Below are 21,500 nucleotides of genomic sequence, written 5' to 3' on the forward strand. Positions count from 1 at the left end.
TTCACCATCGATTCATTGTCAATGTAAGTTTCTTTTCTGGTAATTTTTCGGAAAACTCCAGCCAGCCATTTCGGAAGGTTCCAGTTAGCCATTTTTGCATGAAAAACCATTTTGGGTTTTTCATTCAAAAATGGCTAGGAAATGACAGGGCACTAAAAGAACCTGAAAATACCAACGTGACGTAACCTAGGGGTGTTTACTGGTTACAATTTTGCCGTGTTAGCTATGGAGGGGGCGGTACTGTGTTACCTTATAAGTCGTAATTTGATTAATTATTTTTCTCTGTTATTAAGCATTTGCGAAGGTCATGTACTGAGAAGAGAGTTTTCGTTTTGATGAGTTTTATCCAAGAAAAATATAAGTTGTAATGTGGGAGGTGGCTGGAGTCTTCCGAAAAATAACCTCTTTTCTTATTAATTTTTGATAAAATAAATCAGTAATAAGCTGAAAGTCAGGGCGCATATATTCTTAGCCAAGGAGTGGCCAATTTAGCCTAGGCAAGCCCAAGTAGGTATATACAATTTACAGTCTTTAATTTCTAGCTAAAACCGTATCAAGTACTAGACATGGAAGTCATTTTTAGGTAATATAAATGAACAAAACATTAGATATTTACCACTGGTATGATTTTGAGGGCGGTATTCCGTTCCGTATGAGAGCCTATTTGTTTTACCGTTGGCTAATAAACTTCCAACTATTTTCAGCCAATTACAAATGATAAAATTTTACTTGAAACCATTATGACATTGTGGACTTGTCGCAAATGATCTAACCATGTAAAAACATGCACTATAAATAGTGACTAGGGTAAAGGCCAGGCAAGACCCTTAATTGGGTCGTGGGAACACGTTTACCAGGCTACGTCAGGTTAGGTGAAGTTGGTTACGTCATAAACGTTCAAAGCACACATTAACAAATAGGAAAATCACATTTTCAAGTCCAAAATGTGATAATGGTGTCAAATTTTATCTTCTAACTTCATAACTGAACTAAGAGGCACGTGGATGTTTCTACCAGTTAACGCTTTCTTTTGTTATAGATGAGATAACTTGCACTATACAAAGCATCATTCCTACCTTGTGGTCGACAGTCCTACAGCTTAAAAGTGTAAACAATTCCTCTTGTCCTAATTCCGGTAATTTACTAATTCAGCCAGCGTTGGTTTCGTAAATGAAATGCATACAGATAATGTTCGTTTCCGGTCCCAACATCCCATCAAGTACTCCGTACAGTACTATCAACTGTACTCGGGTCCTGGTCGTTTCGGCCGGAAGTCATTTAGGCCGTAACATCCAAAACTACGTAAGACTTTGCGTTTAGGGTATTTACCGTCTTATTTTTTGTTTTACGTACATCCCCAAGGGGCAGGTACTAAACACGTAAACGTGCTTACGGCCTGAGGTTTGGTAACTTTACGTTGTTATGTGGAATTGGAGCTCGGACCGGAAAAGAGCTTTTGCCATGCATTTATCATTGTAAGGGAGTACTTTCAGGTATTAAGGTTCGTTGTACATTGATATCACATGTGATCTCAATCGTAAGGCTGCACTTGCTTTACTAATCTGATCTGAACTGAAGTCTGAAAGTGAAAACGGACATAGACCGTAGCTTCAGATTATCTGAACTTTAATTGGTTGAAAACGACTCATTATTAACTTACATTTGATAGTTACTATGGAAAAAACGCCAAAATGACCATCATTCCGAGGTAGAGTGAATTTGGTATTAAAATACAAATGCAATTTTGTTTGTGAATATATACATACACACACACACACACACACACACACACACACACACACACACACACACACACACACACACATATATATATATATATATATATATATATATATATATATATATATATATATATATATATATATATATATATATATATATATATATATATATATATATATAGCCAACAGTCAATGGCAAATTCACAATCAGGAGATCCATAAGACAAGAAGTCTTCAAAGTTCTTTATTTAGAAACGTTTCTAAATAAAGAACTTTGAAGACTTCTTGTCTTATGGATTCTGATTGTATATATATATATATATATATATATATATATATATATATATATATATATATATATATATATATATATTTATATATTGTAACATTCATCGGAACCATTATATACCCGTCTTTGTAACAAAGTAAGTTAGCAGTAACTGTAACTACCAAGAGTAGTATGTGTTCGAACCATACACGGAAAGGAGGCCATCTTTCATTGCTCATTCGAGATTCTAGTCCTTAGATAGGCTGTTTAAGTTCAGCTAGTGTTTCAGTGTACACGTGGTTCTTAACTGTCTTCTAGGCTATTATTCATTTAAATAGATTAAGCGTATCTGGCTAGAGTGCTGCCTTCGAGATATCATCCAGTGAAAGATACAAGGATACTATAATACTGTAATGAAGAAAATAAAGAAAGTTATATTAAATTGTTAGTAGAGTTACTAAAAATTCTTGAATTTGGAGCAGCTAGAGAATGGCACAATCTGCACAGTGAAATGAGCAGTGTAGCAAGAAAAATAGTAATAATAGAAAAATAAAATTACCGGTGTTGAAAAGCACGTGGGAATTCTTTGACGTTTTTCACTTCACGATTGGATGCACCAAACCGCAAGGAACCACAGGAACAAACTAAGTAAGTGAAACATTATGTTTTAATCATATATTTTATATTAATAATAGTACACATCCTACGTGCGACCAAATATCATTTACACCCGGGAAATGGGCCTCGCTGGCAACATATTTGGCAGTTTGAGGAGGAAATTAATATTAATTGGTCAGCTACTCTTTATGAAGAATATATTCTAGACAATATAATGCCCAAGGATTTCTTTATATATATATATATATATATATATATATATATATATATATATATATATATATATATATATATATATATATATATATATATAGGGCATTTGCTTAACTTTGCTTATACTGCCATGGAACTTCCTTTGTGTCATGAAATAACGTTAAAACTGATCACGAATATATTTAGCCATCTTTGTTGAATTTTTAGATGTAACTGATTGTAAGATTTTCATTGCCATATACACTCTAGTGTACACAAACAGTAGACCAGTATCGCTAGATTTAGTTTGCCACACCTCTATTGAAGTTGTGGGGAGAGCAACTTTGTGGTCTATACACACACACTCGTCTAGAGCGGACCCGCTAGAGAAAGTAAGTCTAGCTAGATTATATTCTTCGGTGTACTCTTAGCACAACAGTGGAAAGCGTATCGAAAAAATATATAAGAGGAATCAAGAAGTTAAGAGGTCAATATGGCTACTAAATATGCATAAATGCTTTAAGGAGTTTGCAAGTGCGCACACAAACACATTTTGGCGCCACATCAACTTGCCTTGTCACGTGACCGTGTCGTGAGATAACGGTGACGTTCATTACGCCCATGGTAAAGTATCCGCCGATATTTACGTAACGGATTAAGAACTCTTCTCTTCTCATCTCTTTTCTTCTCCTCTCCTCTCTTTCATCTTGTCGTTAATGTTACAGTTCGCGTGACCACTGTCCACGTGACTTGTTCTTATTTTCTTTGATGAAGGTCGTTCATATTTCATTTTTCGCGCTCCGTGAGCGTCAGTTGAATGTAATGCTAGTTGATACGATATGATATGATCTGATGCGATATTAAGTGGTGTGTTATGATATGGAAGTTTTCATTAACTTATTTTTTGTGATATGCATTTTTCTGTTTTGTGTTGTTTTTTCTGTGAGCATTTGTGTGGTCTGTAGAACGCCAGATAACTTGCATCTGTTTGTCAGTGTTTTATATTATATATGTCCATTATATTTATTTATTAATTGAAGTAGCTTTGTAGTTTTATTACATCTGATAAGTCATATTGACAGTATTTGATACCAAATATTATACATAGTTTCAAGTTGCAAATGTATGAAGAATATGTATGTTTGTAAAAACTGTTCCTGCTTAGAATTTTTTTTTTTTTTTGTGCAGATAAAAAAAATGTTAGCTATTTTATTTGATCAGAGTTGTGACGTCTGCATATAGGCCTAATAATGAATCGAACAACGAATCGTCGTCGTTAAGAATGCAAAGTGTGTTAACTTTGTAAGTTTCAGCAAAAAAAATAATTTTGGAATCTTAATATCTTAATAAATTCTTCCAGTTTCTCTCTCTCTCTCTCTCTCTCTCTCTCTCTCTCTCTCTCTCTCTCTCTCTCTCTCTCTCTCTCTCCAGAATTTTTTCCTTTTCATCCTTTTTCAGATACATTCTTTAGAACACAGAGGTATACTTTATGTTGTCAGACATGACAATCCGTCTCTCTCTCTCTCTCTCTCTCTCTCTCTCTCTCTCTCTCTCTCTCTCTCTCTCTCTCTCAGCATTCCGTCTCTCGCTCTCTCTGTCTCTCCCAGCATTCCGTTTCTCTCTCTCTCTCTCTCTCTCTCTCTCTCTCTCTCTCTCTCTCTCTCTCTCTCTCTCTCTCTCTCTCTCTCTCGGAAGCGAAGTGTAAAAATGACTACCGTTTCATCCACCTGGCGCCACCTCCCACCCAACCCCGCCCCACCACCTTACCCCCATCACCCCTGACCCTCCCAACTCTCCCAAAATATTACCGAGGCAGCCAGCCAGTCGTCGTCAGTCATGCCAGCTTCTTCTTGCACAGTCATTTAAGGTCTCCATCAGCATGGAAATTGGTGGTCGAAGTCTGCGGTTCAAGGCCGTTCGACTTTCACGCGTCGAACTTGAGACGAATATTCGTCTCTAGAGTTCGACATAGGATACAGGAGTTGGTTTTCGTAATTTCCGATGCGGTTCATTTTTGCTGGGGATATTTGCAGTTGTGTGACGCCAGATAACTCACCAAATCAGTCAGTTAACTGAGGGTGATAATCTTGCGTTGATTCACTTTAAGGTTTTGTGTTAGATAAGAATGTAACTGTTGGAGATAAAGACGGTTTATTTTTTAAGGGGGAGTATGGGTGGATTGCATTGCCTTGGTGGAGGTTTGAAACTAGTTACTGGTTATATCTTTGCATCTATACTTTTTTTTTATCGCAAATTCATGTTGACTTAATCTTTATTCTGTTCAAATTAAGGCTTGTATGTTTTGGAGTAATGAATGAACAATCTTTCCCCGGTAATCTTAGGTTTTAGTTTTCTGAAAAGAAAACTATTGTGACGGCTTTGTCTGTCCGTCTGCACTTTCTACTGTCAGCACTTTTTCTGTCCGCCCTCAGATCTTAAAAATTACTGAGGCTAGAGGACTGCAGATTGGTATGTTGATCATCCACCCTCCAATCATCAAACATACCAAATTGCAGCCCTCTAGCCTCAGTAGTTTTTATTTTATATAAGATTAAATTTAACCATAATCATGCTTCTGGCAGTGATATAAGACAGGCCACTACCGAGCCGTGGTTAAAGTTTCGTGGGCAGCGGCTCATACAGCATTATACCAAGACCACCGAAAGATAGACCTATTTTCGGTGGGTTTGATTATACGCTGTACAGAAATCTCGACTGCGCTGAAGAAACATCGGCGCATTTTTTACTTGTTTAAAGATTGTACAAATATTTCAATTGATACTTTTATGGTATAGTCTTAGAAAAATTTCGGGATGACCTTTTACGCAGGTGGCAGTGTATCAGAATCATACGGTTGTCACTCCTTTCTTGATAATCAGTTTATATACTGTATATATATATATATATATATATATATATATATATATATATATATATATATATATATATATGTGTGTATGAAAATATGTATGTACGTCACTAACATCACAATAGACAATTTTATCCTTACAAAAATTAAGCCACAATAACCCCTTAATACCGAATTCACTATGTCTTGAGAGAGAGAGAGAGAGAGAGAGAGAGAGAGAGAGAGAGAGAGAGAGAGAGAGAGAGAGAGAGAGAGAGAGAGACTGGGTGTGTCTGTGCAGTGGAGCAAAAACCTTAAATAATTTGGACCCTTCCCTATTCTCTCTCCCTTTTTTTTATCAAAATTACCCATATTTGTTATGACTTGCTTAAAATGGGAATTTGTCTCTCTCATTCTTGTCACATTGTTTATTTGATCTCTCTCTCTCTCTCTCTCTCTCTCTCTCTCTCTCTCTCTCTCTCTCTCTCTCTCTCTCTCTCTCTCTCTCTTATGCATAAGTCAGAAGTGAAGCCTGCTAAGACATCATGAATTTTATTTGATAATTTATGAATATATAGGCTATATATGTGTGTGTGTGTGTGTTTGAATGTATGTGTGGGCGGTGTACGTATTGGAAAGTATTTATTTTTATAGCTGAGGCTAAATCAGGATTAGACATATACAGTCCGTAGGGCGTATTTATTTAGATCCTGAACTACAGTAGGTAATAGCCTAATGCCTCTTGGAATTCTCAATGGAACCTATTTTGTCAATATAATCCTTAAATTCTCCTCAGACAGTTTATTTGTGAATAGAAAGCTTAATTCCTGTAGAGAACTTTATTATTTATTTTGGAAGCTTAAGTCCTATTTGAAAGCTCAAGTCCCATTTGAAAGCTTTAGTCCCGTTTGAAAGCATAAGTCCCATTTGAGAGCTTAAGTCCCATTTGAAAGCTTAAGTCCCATTTGAAAGCTTAAGTCCCATTTGAAAGCATAAGTCCCGTTTGAAACCTTAAGTCCCATTTGAAAGCTCAAGTCCCATTTGAAAGCTTAAGTCCCATTTGAAAGCATAAGTCCCATTTGAAAGCTTAAGTCCCATTTGAAAGCATAAGTCCCGTTTGAAACCTTAAGTCCCATTTGAAAGCTTAAGTCCCATTTGAAAGCTTAAGTCCCATTTGAAAGCATAAGTCCCGTTTGAAACCTTAAGTCCCATTTGAAAGCATAAGTCCCATTTGAAAGCTTAAGTCCCATTTGAAAGCTTAAGTCCCATTTGAAAGCATAACTCCCATTTGAAACCTTAAGTCCTATTTGAGAGCTCAAGTCCCATTTGAAAGCATAAGTCCCATTTGAAACCTTAAGTCCCATTTGAGAGCTCAAGTCCCATTTGAAAGCATAAGTCCCATTTGAAACCTTAAGTCCCATTTGAGAGCTCAAGTCCCATTTGAAAGCATAAGTCCCATTTGAAACCTTAAGTCCTATTTGAGAGCTCAAGTCCCATTTGAAAGCATAAGTCCCATTTGAAACCTTAAGTCCTATTTGAGAGCTCAAGTCCCATTTGAAAGCATAAGTCCCATTTGAAACCTTAAGTCCCATTTGAGAGCTCAAGTCCCATTTGAAAGCTGACTCCTTAATTTTTCTTAGAATATCTATTCATTATGTAGCTTTCAAGTCGGTCAGCAATGGCTTGTCCATTAGTAATGAAATGCAAGCACTGCTTTGCATAATTGTGTTGCGCTGGTCCGCTGGTATAGGGTATAGTGGTTAGTGTTGTTGCATGCCACACAGATTTCGCGGATTCGCGTCTCCCCTGGGGCGATGGAAAATCACTGACTCTGTATCATGGTCAGTTACTGCTGCAGTGTGGTGTCTGCGGTGGGAGGTTGGAACCAACATTCCTTGGAAGATTGAATTTCAAGTCGATGGCCCCTTTGGTGTGCGTGTTCCTTGTGAACAGGTTTCATCTACTGAAATAATGATAATAATAATAATAATAATAATAATAATAATAATAATAATTTTGTGTTAGTTTTTTATTAATTAATAGCAGTTGAGTCAGTCATCTCTTTGATAGGATGCAGATGACCATTGTCATTACTTCTACTTTTCTTGTCTAGATTTGATCACCAAAAAATATATTATTATTATTATTATTATTATTATTATTATTATTATTATTATTATTATTACGGCTGTTATTGTTTTTATGGTTTTGTATGCTCATCTACTTGCTCATTTTTTTTATGTTTTTGTTCATTGTTGTTGTCGTTTTGTATGCTCACCTACCTATTTAATTATTTTTTGTTTTTGATATTTTTTTTATCTTGTTTTGTATGTTCATCTACTTATTCTTTTTTTCATTGTTTTATCGTTTTGTATGCTCATATTCTTTAGAATTTTTTTTTTCCCTCATAGTTTTTTCGTTTTGTACGCTCGTCCAATCATCCATTTGAAACTATTCAATCTTTCTTAGAAAAAAAAAAGACACCGAAATCAAATATCAATTCATGCAAGTTGTATTCTCAAGGATCCGTGACTATATGACAAGCAAAGTCGTAACGACCTTATTCCGAGCAGTTAATATCGAGTTAGTTATATGCTTTTACTGCTGAGTGTAATGGATTGTCTTGATTTAAGATTCTGTCACATTCGTGGTATTATTGGCACCTGCGTGGAGTTGTGTATGAGCATAATAGCTTTGCGTGCTGATAATTTGCTTACGACGTCAAGCTACAGAAAATCAGTCCGATCACTTGGTAGGTTTTGTCCCCGTTTATAAACATATATTGTATATATATATATATATATTGTATATATATATATATATATATATATATTAATTATATATTATATATATATATCTATATATATATACTCGCCTGATTTATATTAGCCAAAAAATACGACATTTTTATCGAGTATTTATTTTTTCATGCCGCTAAGTAACGTGGGTCAGTACATGGACGATAATTAGATTACGTTAAGAACGCTACAGTTATCTATTTTTTAGTAGAATATCATCAGTACTATATATATTCTACATACATACACACACACACACACACACACACACACACATATATATATATATATATATATATATATATATATATATATATATATATATATATATATATATATATATATATATATATATATATAGGCTATATACTTATATATTTTGAAACCATGAAGCCGCAATGTCCCTTGATATAGAATTCACTTTACGTTTGGAATAATTTATATCCCAGATTCAAACCTGTGGCCTTTTAGGGTTAGATACAGAGGTAGACAATCGAGCTATCCGTTTTGCCATGGAGACAAATCCGGCTCGCTGCAGCTGCACTTATTATTTATAATTTCCTCTATGTGTAAGTTGTACTCACGATAAAGTAAAATCGATATACAGGGTATTTGTTGCTTGATATTCAAGAGTGTGTGTGTATATAGATTATATAATATATATATAATATATATATTATATAATATATATATATATATATATATATATATATATATATATATATATATATACATACAGTATATTGTATATGCACATATATATGTATATACTCTGTATATACATACATACATACATACCTACATATAGAGATATACATATGGGTGTATTCATGTTTGTATGAGTATATACATACAAACATACACACATATATAACTATATATATACATACATTATATATATACACATACATACATACATACTTACCTACATACATACATAAATGCACACATACTTTAAAATTTAATGCAGACACAGATATCAAAAGAATGGCCATAAACGTGAAACGACGCAGTTAAAACAATTTCGAAGAAGTTCGCATCATTACTGGTCATTCGTCAAGGGGGAGAGGCAATGGTTGGGAGGGGGCGTGACCCCTACCCCACCCCTACGTCCCCGCGCCAGCTAATGATGACGATGATAATGATGATGATGTTGTCGCGAGTGATGGTATCGCGGATGGCCGAAATGACCTCGATTTTTGCCGGCTGTGAGGTCAGGTGTGTGAGGTGTGTATGTGTGTGTGTGTGTGTATGTGTCGGTACTCTTGTTTGTGATGCAGTTTTTGAACAATATACCGTTCCGTTGGGGGGGAGGGCGGGGGGCTAGTGCCGTCAGTGCACCTCATGCGGTGCACTGTAGGCATTGCTTAAGGCTCTTTGCGGCGTCCCTTCGGCCCGCAGCTGCAACCCCTTTCATTCCTTTTACCGTATCTCCGTTCATATTCTCTATCTTCCATCTTACTTTCCAACCTCTCCTAACAGCTGATTCATAGTGCAACTGCTTTGAGGTTTTCCTCCTGTTACGTCTTTCAAACCTTTTACTGTCAGCTTCCGTTTCAGAGCTGGATGACCTCATAGGTCCCAGCGCTTGGCGTTTGTCCTAAATCCTATGTTCAATTCAGGTCAACAATATACTGTCTTATATTTTTATATTATTTTTTTTTTTGCTGTGTATTTGTGAGTGTGTGTGTGTGTATTTGTTCTGTGTTAGGTGATTTACCCCAAAATAGGAATCTCTGTTCTTATTATTTTCTGTAGCCAAGTGGTCACAGTCACTGTCTATCCTTGTTTCTCAACCAGGCAACGGTTCGAGTCCTGCCTGGGACGAAGCACCCATCAGTTATAATTCCCCTTGGGTGTAAATTATTCCCAAGGTGTAGTGAATTGGATGTTAAACGATGTTTGTAGCTTAATTTTTGTGAACATAGAAGTCACGCGTGTATAAAGTAACATACTGTGTGTGTATGTATGTATGTATGTATGTATATATATATATATATATATATATATATATATATATATATATATATATATATATATAGATAAATGCATATGTATATATGTATGTATATATACATTTATAGAGTTCCTCATTGGATGGGTCGATATCGTACTCGGCTAGCACTCTGCTAGGCCCGCGTTCGATTCTCCGGACGGCCAATGAAGAATTAGAGGAATTTATTTCTGGTGATGGAAATTCATTTCTCGGTATATTGTGGTTCGGATTCCACAATAAGCTGTAGGTCCCGTTGCTAGGTAACCAAGTGGTTCTTAGCCACGTAAAATAAGTCTAATCCTTCGGGCCAGCCTTAGGAGAGTTGTTAATCAGCTCAGTGGTCTGGTTAAACTAAGGTGTACTTAACTTTATACATTATATATACATGCATATATAAATGCATATTTATAAACGTATATATATATATATATATATATATATATATATATATATATATATATATATATATATATATATATATATATATATATATATATATATACATATATATATGCATATATATACATGTATATACATGTATATATATACAAACATGTTGAATGTAGGCGGTACGCACCCACCCTCTGCATTTAAACTTTCTAAAAGCATGTGGAAAGAGCGTTTGAAAAAGCTCCGAAATCTACCTATGAAAAAAAAATTGAGTAACTATAGAAAATTAGATCATAAGTTTCAAACCTCTTCCGCGGCGAAAGCTCATAAATAACGGTGACGTCATTGCATAATTACGAAATGACGTCAAGTGGCAGCGGCTGCGGGGGCGGCGGCGTAATTGACGGAAAGCCACGTACCTCAGGCTTCGTTATTTCCTTGTCGAGTTGTAAATGTCAGTTTTCTTCGAGGGGGAACATAGTTGGCTAAATAAAACAAAACCCCCTCATCGGAAAGGTTATCTATCCTGTTAGATCATATACTAATTTGTTACTTTGTTATACTTTTTTCTTTTTTAATAAGCGAGTTCTTTTTTCTGAGTTTCCCATTACCTACCGTTATTGTTATTCATTGGAAGCTGTGAATTCAATTGAATGGCCGCTGTGCGCATGCTCCATATGAATAGGGTTCATCTCCTGAATAATAATAATAATAATAATAATAATAATAATAATAATAATAATAATAATAGATACAAAGGGGTTTTACTTTACGTGGTTGATATTAAGAGGTTAATTCAGGTGTATTAAATGAGAATTCTTGATTAAATTGTAGCCAAACAAACTTTATCTCTTATAAGTTAATTTTTTGCCGTAATATTCCACTTTATTCTATCATCCGATTTGAAATAATTTCAAAATGACTGGAAACTAGAGTGTAAGCAGATAAACCCCCCGTAGAAAACAAGAACATTTATCGGAAAGAATCCTGTAACAAATGGCTACCTAGACATTGTAATGCGCAGTCGCAGTATATTCATGAAAGGTTGCATGTTTAGACCCAATTGCTACTCGGTAGGCACAGCCGTTTGGGACGAAAAAGTGGACATGCACGCAAACTTTCCCTCGTCCGCAACTATATACGAGTATATATATACATATACGTGTGTGTGTGTGTGTGTAAAGAGAGAGAGACAACTGACTGACAGATCTGTAAAGAGAGAGAGCGAATGTTATAAGTTATGAAATTAACGGCTCTAATCTAGCGATTCCCGTTCTGCTCATCTTGGCGCCACGGATGGATAGGGATTACAAATTGGATTAAACCCCCGGTTGCCAGATGTCCGGATGTCGGCGTGACTGCATAATAATAATACGAGGAAACTCACTGCTGTGATTTCACAAATTTTCGGATTTATTCGGCTTTTGAGAATCGTGAATTTATGGTTTTCTTTGATATAGGGCTTATAACGCATGTTCCATGTTTGATCGTGAGCTGTGCGTGCTTACATATATAGGCCTACCTTGGAAATGGTATAGGCCTAGAAGCCTCATCCATAAAGACTTCCTTAGAACGGGAGGGAGTTATCCTTCGTGTGGTGCTCCCTTCGAAGGGAAGTAAACTGCCCTAAAATGGAAAACTACAGTATCTGCAAAATTTTCGAAATTGAGATATGCCACCTTTTGGGCTAGTGTAACAAAATACACAAGTTACTGCAGTTTCAGAATGATTCTCCAATGCTTTCCACGAGTAGGCCTATTTAGGGAGTCCCATTTGCAGTATCTGCAAAATCATTAGTAAGGCAATGGAAAACTGCAGTATCTACCATTTTCCTCAGTTTTGTATTTTTGCAGATATTGCAGTCTTCCATTTAAGGGCAGTAAAAACATATTAGAATAAGCTTACATATAGGCCTATAGGCCTCCTGGGATTCAAGGAAATGATATACAGTAGGTCTAGCAGCCTCATTTATAAAGACTTGCTTAGAAGGAGAGGAGCCTACCCTTAGGGCGGCGCCCCCTTGGAAGGGAATAAAAACATGAAAAAATAATTGACATAATGGTGTCTTCCCTAGCAAGAGGCTGCTTCAAAGGAAAAACAAGACAACGATCTCTGCCACTTAGTTTAAGTGCTGAATCATGGATGGACCCTCCTTTGTGAATAAATATTATACTTGCTTATAATCAGAGATCTTACGCACGCACAAATATGTGTGGTGGAAAAAATCGAACAGCATTGAAATTTTAGAAAACTGTCTTCATAAATAAAAGTGCACTGGCTTCTAATCGGAGTGCGTGTGTATGTGTTGGAAAAAAATCGAACTGTATTGAAATTTAAGAAAACTGTTTTCCCAAAACACACACACACACATACACACAGAAACTTGCATCATGGAAGGCAGCAGACGCACCCGAATACGATCTAGACCGACTAGACCGATGCAGAAAGACAGAAAACTAACCCCGATGATGCCATAGATGCTGGAACAAAGCATTTCGATTGCCTCACGCGAAAAGGTTGGTCGCTCCGCGCGCCAGTGTTAATAACAGTGCAGCCAGCAGCAGCGGCTCCCAGATCAAACTTTTCGGTTGATGGGACCTTGGCGAATTTCGATGCATGCTGACGTTGCCTCTCTCTCTCTCTCTCTCTCTCTCTCTCTCTCTCTCTCTCTCTCTCTCTCTCTCTCAACAAGATCTGTTCATTTCATCCCTTTTTCAGATATAAGACTACAAGGGTATACTTTGTCAGACATGACTCTGCGTCTCTCTCTCTCTCTCTCTCTCTCTCTCTCTCTCTCTCTCTCTCTCTCTCTCAACAAGCTCTGTTCATTTTCATCCCATTTTCATATATATCTGAAGAAAACAGAGGTATGCTTTGTCAGACATGACTTTCCGTCTCTCTCTCTCTCTCTCTCTCTCTCTCTCTCTCTCTCTCTCTCTCTCTCTCTCTGCCTTTCAGTAGTAAAAAGAATGAGTGCATGAATTAATTCTTACAGAAATTTGAACACATTACCGCACATTCGTGTCTTGAATGTTCCTGTATTTTTGCATATGTTATTAATGAAGACATTATTACCTAAGATCTCGCTCCGTTTAAATCGGAGTTGATCACACATTCGTGCTTTAGTCATTTCCGTGTATACGAACGTCTGAAGATTATAGAGGAATAACAATAACTCATGAGTTGTAAGGCTTAACTGGTCTTAAAGACTGCACGGGTTCTAGACCAGAGAAACACTAGGCTCATATGAGACTATACCATCCCACAAAGCGTGCAGATACCTTTATCTGTAACCCGCCCCCCCCACCCCCAGTGAGGTTATTTACAAGCGAATACCAAACACCCAGTGACACTTCGCGCTTTTTCTCACGGCGTGTGACTCCTCCACATCTCGTGGAAACTTCTTATCGGATTCTAATCTCGCCCTAAACGGAAGACATTGAGAAGGATCCGACACTCGCTTTCAGCCGCTAATGAATGGCAATTACGGGCGGGAAGTGTGTTCGGTCGTGTCCAGTGGTGAAAAAGTCACTGATGTTTTAGAGTTTTTTTTTTTTTTTTTTTCCAAATAGCTAAGTTAGCGATGTGAACTTTTATTATATGGATTTAGGTGAGATTTTTACACACTCTTTTTGCATGATAGTAATTCTTCGTTTCTTTTTGCATGATGTTACTTCTTCGTTTCTCCGTCTCTCTCCCTCTCCCCTCTTTTGTACTAGTGGATGTGCGTCGCATATTGACTTTTATTCATTATTCCTTTAGAAATTATTTCTTGGAAAAGCTTTTCTTAACTATTGTAAAATGAAGGTAAATTGTAGCAAAAGTGAGGTTACCATGAGGGTAAATGGAAATTCAGGAAGAGAGTGCATATGTTAATTTGGAAAGATGGTAGTGGTTGGATTGCCTACGGGGGCCAAGATGGGATGCAAGAATGAACTGCTGAGTTGATTCTTCTTTATGGAAGTGAAGTGTTGAGGTGCAATGTAAATGGAAATAAAGAACTTTGAAGCTTTTTAAATGGACTTTGTGCATAGGATAAATGGTTTAATAAGAACTGAAAGACTGAGAAATAAGAAGATACAAAGAAGAGGTAAAAAGGCTTGAACAGGTGAGAGGATGGATCATAGTGTGTCGAGATGGTTTGGTCATGAGAAAAGAATGGGAAACAATGGGGCGTAAAAATTGGTTGTTTTCAAAGGGCAGAGGAGGTGGAGACCTAATATTGATAGATGGAGTGAATGAGGTAATGTTGTATATACATTTATAATGTGTATATATACGTACATACATATATGTGTGTATGTAATACACATATACATATGTAAATATATATATACATGTATATGTATATATACACATATGAATATATATATGTATATATATACATACATACATACACACTCAAACACACACACACACACAAACACTGGTTCAACATGAATGTTCATGGTTATATTACGGCCTTATGGAAGGCAGTTAATATTAATCACTTTTCATCGGAGTCATGTAAGACAAATGACAAGGTGAACCTTTGGTCTTTCTCGAGTTATTGGGTGATTGGTCAAAATTTTATGCAGTGTTATTAGATACAGAGCTCGAATTGAATTTGAAGGCAATAAAGATTTAATTTATCTGTTCGTCACGGTGGGCTATCCATTCGATGATTTATTCCTTATACTCTGAATTGGGTCGAGGGTTGTGAAGGAGTTTTCTCAGAACTGATTTTTTAGTCTCCGTCCGCACCTTTTTCTGTCGGCCCTCAGATCTTAAAAACTACTGAGGCTAGAGGGCTGCAAATTGGTATGTTGATCGTCCACCCTCCAATCATCAAACATACTAAACCGCAGCCCTCTAGCCTCAGTAGTCTTTATTTTATTTAAGGTTAAAGTTAGCCATAGTCGTGCTTCAGGCAACGATATAGGAAAGGCCACCACCGGGCCGTGGTTACAGTTTCATGGGCCGCGGCTCATATAGCAATGTACCGAGACCACGGAAAGACAGATCTAAATTTTATTTTCGGTGGCCTTGATTATACACTGTACAGAAAACTCGATTGCGCCGAAGAAACTAGTTTTCCTTGTGAGTGAGAAAGGGGATATTTTTTTGTTTAAAAGAGGGGAATAGGAGTGGGAATAAATTGGGCAGACCCTTTTGCTGAATCTGTGACTATTTAGGACCCTTCCTCAACATTTTTTTTTTACATTTTCAAAATTATTCTGTATGATTTTACTAATTTCATCCATTACTTCATTAAGTATGAAGTGTTTTCATATTCATGTATTCAGGTCATATATATATATATATATATATATATATATATATATATATATTTATATATGTGTGTGTGTGTGTTTATGTATACTATATATATATATATATATATATATAAATTATATATATATATATATATATATATATATATATATATATATATATATATATATGTGTGTGTGTGTGTGTGTGTGTGTGTGTGTGCATTCATCCTAATGTACCTGTCTTATCAAAATTGACTGCATTATTTAGTGAATTTTACAATACTTCGTACCAGAAGTATATTAAGTACACTGTGCTGAAGTTAAATTTCTTTATTAAGGTTTTGTAATTGACGAAAGTGAGCCCATCACGCGTAGACAGAGTGTTACACACAGGAAAATTGTAATTATATAAAGTGTATAAGATATGTATATATATATATATGAGTGTATATATATGTGTGTGTATATATGTATGTATATATATATATACATATATATATATATATATATATATATATATATATATATATATATATATATATATATATACATATACACATACATACATACACGTTTACAAGTAATATTGGTGTGGTTGACATCATGATACTTACCACTCGAGGCTGGGCCCTTTAAACACGATCTGATAACCTGAGTATCAAATTCACTATTTGAAGGTAGATCCTAACCAGGATGGAGATGGGGCCGGGGCTTGCAACCTCATCCCAAAAATTATTACTGAAAAAAGCAGAAGGAAAGCACCCTCTGGCACATAGTTAAATAAGGAAAAAATGCGCTCAAAGTTTCTTCGGCGCAATCGAGTTTTCTGTACAGCCGCTACAGCGAAAATAGATCTATCTTTCGGTGGTCTCGGTATAATGCTGTGTAAGCCGCGGCCGATAAAACTTTAACTACGGGCCGGTGGTGGCCTATCTTATATCGTTGCCAGAAGCACGATTATGGCTGACTTTAACCTTAAATAAAATAAAAACTACTGAGGCTAGAGGGTTGCGATTTGGTATGTTTGATGACTGGAGGGTGGATGATCATCATACCAATTTGCAGCCCTCTAGCCTCAGTAGTTTTTAAGATCTGAGGGCGGACAGAAGAAGTGCAGAGAGAGAAAATAGTGCGGACAGATAGACAAAGCCTCACAACAGTTTTATTTTACAGAAAACCAAAAAGAATGAACATGTTCATTTAGCAAGATACGCCTTATTTCGTGCAATGTCTGCTCAGGCGTGTAAAGTGTAACGCGTTCGATACTTCGTAAGTCTGCCGTCAGTGGAAAGAAGTGTGATGAAGATTTTACTTTTGAAATCTTTGCTACACATTCAAGTATGTCTCATATTTCTTACAAAAAAAAGTGGCTGCTGTGTCACTTCGTATTTAAAAAGCCTGTTATTAAACTTCCACTATCTTCCTTTGCAATTCTCTTTCTTTCCTTCCTTTTCCTTTTGCATTTCTTTCTATTTTCTATCACTGTTTTGTCTGTTGTCCAATCTAGATTGCTGTACGAGATCCTGAATAAAAAAAAGAAAAAAAATGACCGTGCGTCACATCATAACTCACCTGTCTTCATACGTTCCATTCTGTTGTGCTCTTAGGAATTTCCTTACGAATTCCACTGGTTCAGTGATTTAACCTATTTTGGCCTTCGGATTCCAATAGGATATATAATTTTTTTTGTTATATTAACAGCCATGATACATTTTCGTGTTGTGCGTCCATGTGACGACTGTTCTTTAATATTATTATTTTCAGCATCAAATCTATAGTATCATGAGGTCTGTTACTCATTTTATTTTAACCTTTCTTAGATTTTGCTATGAACTTTCAAGCTTGCTATGTCTGATTATTATTATTATTATTATTATTATTATTATTATTATTATTATTATTATTATTATTATTAGCAATAACGTTAGTAACAGTAGTATTAACCATAGCAATATTAATAACTACTAGATGCAAGTAAACGGAATTTGCAGAAACAGGGTTGCAATGTAAGCAACAATATTATTAAAAGCGAAGTGACAGCAGTAGTAGTAGTAATATTGAAAACCAAAATAATAGTAAGGTAACAGTGAAACTAGCGATATTAGTAGACATCAATAGCAGTAGCAATACTGTTATAAGCAGATAACGATAAGGCAGCAATGATGATAACAGTGTTAATACAGAAGTAAGAGCAACAGCAGCAATAGCAATAACATTATTAGTGTCAGTAGGAGATATTATTATTTAGTTTGCTATATAAATAAATTGTATTAATATTAATATTATTTAGTCTCCTGCTAAAAGTAGCGTTAGAGTAAACTGACTTAAGTAGTCTTTGAATAAACTGACTGACTGTTCATTAAAGTAGTATTTGAATAAACTGACTTACTTTTTCTTTAAGTAGCATTTGAATAAACTGACTTACTTTTCGCTATAGTAGCCTTTGAATAAACTGACTTACTTTTTCTCAAAGCAGCATCTGAACAAACTAACTTACTTTTCATTAAAGTAGCCTATGAATAAACTGACTTACTTTTTTCTTAAAGTAGCCTTTGAATAAACTGACTGACTGTTCACTAAAGTAGCATTTGAATAAACTGACTAACTTTTTCATAAAGAAGCATCTGAATAAACTGACTTACTTTTCACTAAAGTAGTCTTTGAATAAACTGACTGACTCTTCGTTAAAGTAGCCTTTGAATAACCTGACTTACTTTTTCTTAAAGTAGCTTCGGAATAAACCGACTTACTTTTCACTAAAGTAGCCTTTGAATAAACTGACTGACTTTTCACTAAAGTAGCATTTGAATAAACTGATTTACTTCTCATTAAAGTACACATTTGTATAAACTGATTTACTTTTTAATTAATTAGCATCTAAATAAACTGACTAACCACTTTTCACTAAAGTATCATTTGAATCAACAGACTGAATTTTCACTAAAGGAGCATATTAATAAATTGACTGACTTTTCATTAAAGTAGCCTTTGAATGAACTGACTTTTCACTAAAGTAGTATTTGAATAAACTGACTGACTTTTCATTAAGGTAGTATTTGAATAAACTGACTTAATTTTCACCAAAGCAGCATTTGAATAAACTGACTTATTTTTCACTTAATTAGCATTTAAAAAAGAAACCTACTTTCCACTAAAGTAGCATCTGAATAAACTGACTTACTTTTCACTAAAGTAGCATTTGAATAAACTGACTTGGTGGAAACTTTCCACCAAAGTCGCATTTGAATAAACTGACTTATTTTTTCAATAAAGTAGCATACAAATAAACCCTTACGTTTCACTAAAGTTGCATTTAAAATGTACTGATTGACTTTTCACTAAAGTAGTATTTTAAATAAACTGACGTATTTTTTCACTAAAGTAGCATATAAAAAAACTTTACTTTTAACTAAAGTAGTATTTTGAATAAACTGACTTACTTTTCACTAAAGTAGCATTAGAATAAAGTTACTTTTCACCAAAATAGCATTTGAATCAATTGACTTACTTTTCACTAAAGTAGCATTTGAATTAACTGACTTACTTTTCACTAAAGTAGCATTAGAATAAACTTACTTTTCACTAACTTTCACTAAAGTAGCATTAGAATACTTACTTTTCACCAAAGTAGCATCAGAATAAACTTACTTTTCACTAAAGGAGCATTAGAATAAACTAACTTTTCACTAAAGTAGCATTATTATAAACTTACTTTTCGCTAAAGTAGCATTAGAATAAACTTACTTTTCACTAAAGTAGCATTAGAATAAACTTACTTTTCACTAAAGTAGCATTAGAATAAACTTACTTTTCACTAAGGTAGCATTAGAATAAACTTACTTTTCACTAAAGTAGCGTTAGAATAAACTTACTTTTCGCTAAAGTAGCGTTAGAATAAACTTACTTTTCGCTAAAGTAGCATTAGAATAAATTGACGTCTTGTCGACATATGGAAGAAAATTACATTCAATATCCACAATAAAATGTATGAAAATGCTCAGAGCTGTCGCAATGCCGCGTAATTTCTGTCACAGGTCATTGAACACCGAGACACGAGCGTTGAAGTCTCCGTAGACGAATACCTCGCCATTTTTGTTATTCCAATTTGGGATTTCCTTCGCGCTCATATTATTCCTGGATTCGCTTGGTCACGCCGTGAGTGTCTCTCTCTCTCTCTCTCTCTCTCTCTCTCTCTCTCTCTCTCTCTCTCTCTCTCTCTCTCTCTCTCGCTGAAGGGTAAAACATTTTTGGTAATGGGTCGTGTGACGTAAGCTATATCGGGTGATGTATTTTCACTCAAAGTATCAATTTTTTTCCCCTTTTCCTGAGTTAGTATACTTTTATTTTCATTTTATATTACCTTACGGGGCGTATATTTGATTATTCCTTATTATCTGTGTTGTACGGTTTCCGTGTATATTTCTATGGTTCTTAGTATGTCCGTGTTTGTGCTTTACGCTTGTTTCGTGTGTATTTTCCTGTGTATGTGTTTCATATGTATTTTATGTGGGTTTATTAGTGCATATAACTTTAGTTTTCTATAAAAGAAAACTATTGTGCGGGTTTGGTCCGTCCGCACTTAATTCTGTCCGCACTTAATTCTGTCCGCACTTTTTTCTGTCCGCCCTCAGATCTTAAAAACTACTGAGGCTAGAGGGCTGCAAATGGTATGTTGATCATCCACCCTCCAGTCATCAGATATACCAATTTGCACCCCTCTATCCTCAGTAGTTTTTATTTCATTTAAGGTTAAGCTTAGCTATAATTATGCTTCTGGCAACGATATAGGACAGGCCGTGGTTAAATTTTCATGGGCCGAGGCTCATACAGCATTATACCGAGACCACCGAAAGATGGATGAAAAGTAAGTCAGTTTATTCAAATGCTACTTTAGTGAAACGTCAGTCAGTTTATTCAAAGGCTACTTTAATGAAAAGTAAGTCAGTCCTGATTATACGCTGTAGCGGCTGTGCAGAAAACTCGATTGCGCCGAAGAAACTTCGGCTCATTTTTACTTTTCTTTTTTAGCATTTTATAGTAACCCGAGAGTTGCCCAACCGTAGGTAATAGGAAGATAAAAATGGTTTCATTACGTAATATCTTATTGCTGTGCCTTTGCAGAGGGGTGTTGCCTGTTGCCGGTAAGTGCTCTTTTGCAGTGACGTAATGAAACAAAAGTTTAATTTTCGACGGAAGTGGGTGTCATGTTCTTATTGATCCGTCGGTGCGTGGATTGTTCTGGTATTCGTGTTTCGGTTTGACGGGGTGTCATCTGTTCAGTGTTGCATTTGGATTTGTTAGTGTATTTATTGATAAATGTGGTCATGGATTCTCATTATTGAATAATTAATTATTAATGTGAGTAATTTGAAAATTTGCTGTCTCATTGGTTG

At 35.5% G+C, this 21,500-nt stretch overlaps 1 protein-coding gene across 1 annotated transcript in view; it reads left to right on the forward strand.

Moving 5' to 3' along the window:
• The first annotated feature begins 11,212 nt into the window (after window positions 1-11,212).
• Window positions 11,213-21,500, forward strand: part of LOC136831678 (mucin-12-like) — a 19,331-nt gene continuing 9,043 nt past the window's right edge. Inside the window, exon 1 of the mRNA XM_067092307.1 lies at window positions 11,213-11,281. Coding sequence (XP_066948408.1) covers window positions 11,213-11,281 — 69 coding nt within the window. The remainder of the gene's footprint in view (window positions 11,282-21,500) is intronic.

The sequence above is a fragment of the Macrobrachium rosenbergii genome, chromosome 48 (assembly GCF_040412425.1).
Source record: "Macrobrachium rosenbergii isolate ZJJX-2024 chromosome 48, ASM4041242v1, whole genome shotgun sequence".
Lineage (NCBI taxonomy): Eukaryota > Metazoa > Arthropoda > Malacostraca > Decapoda > Palaemonidae > Macrobrachium > Macrobrachium rosenbergii.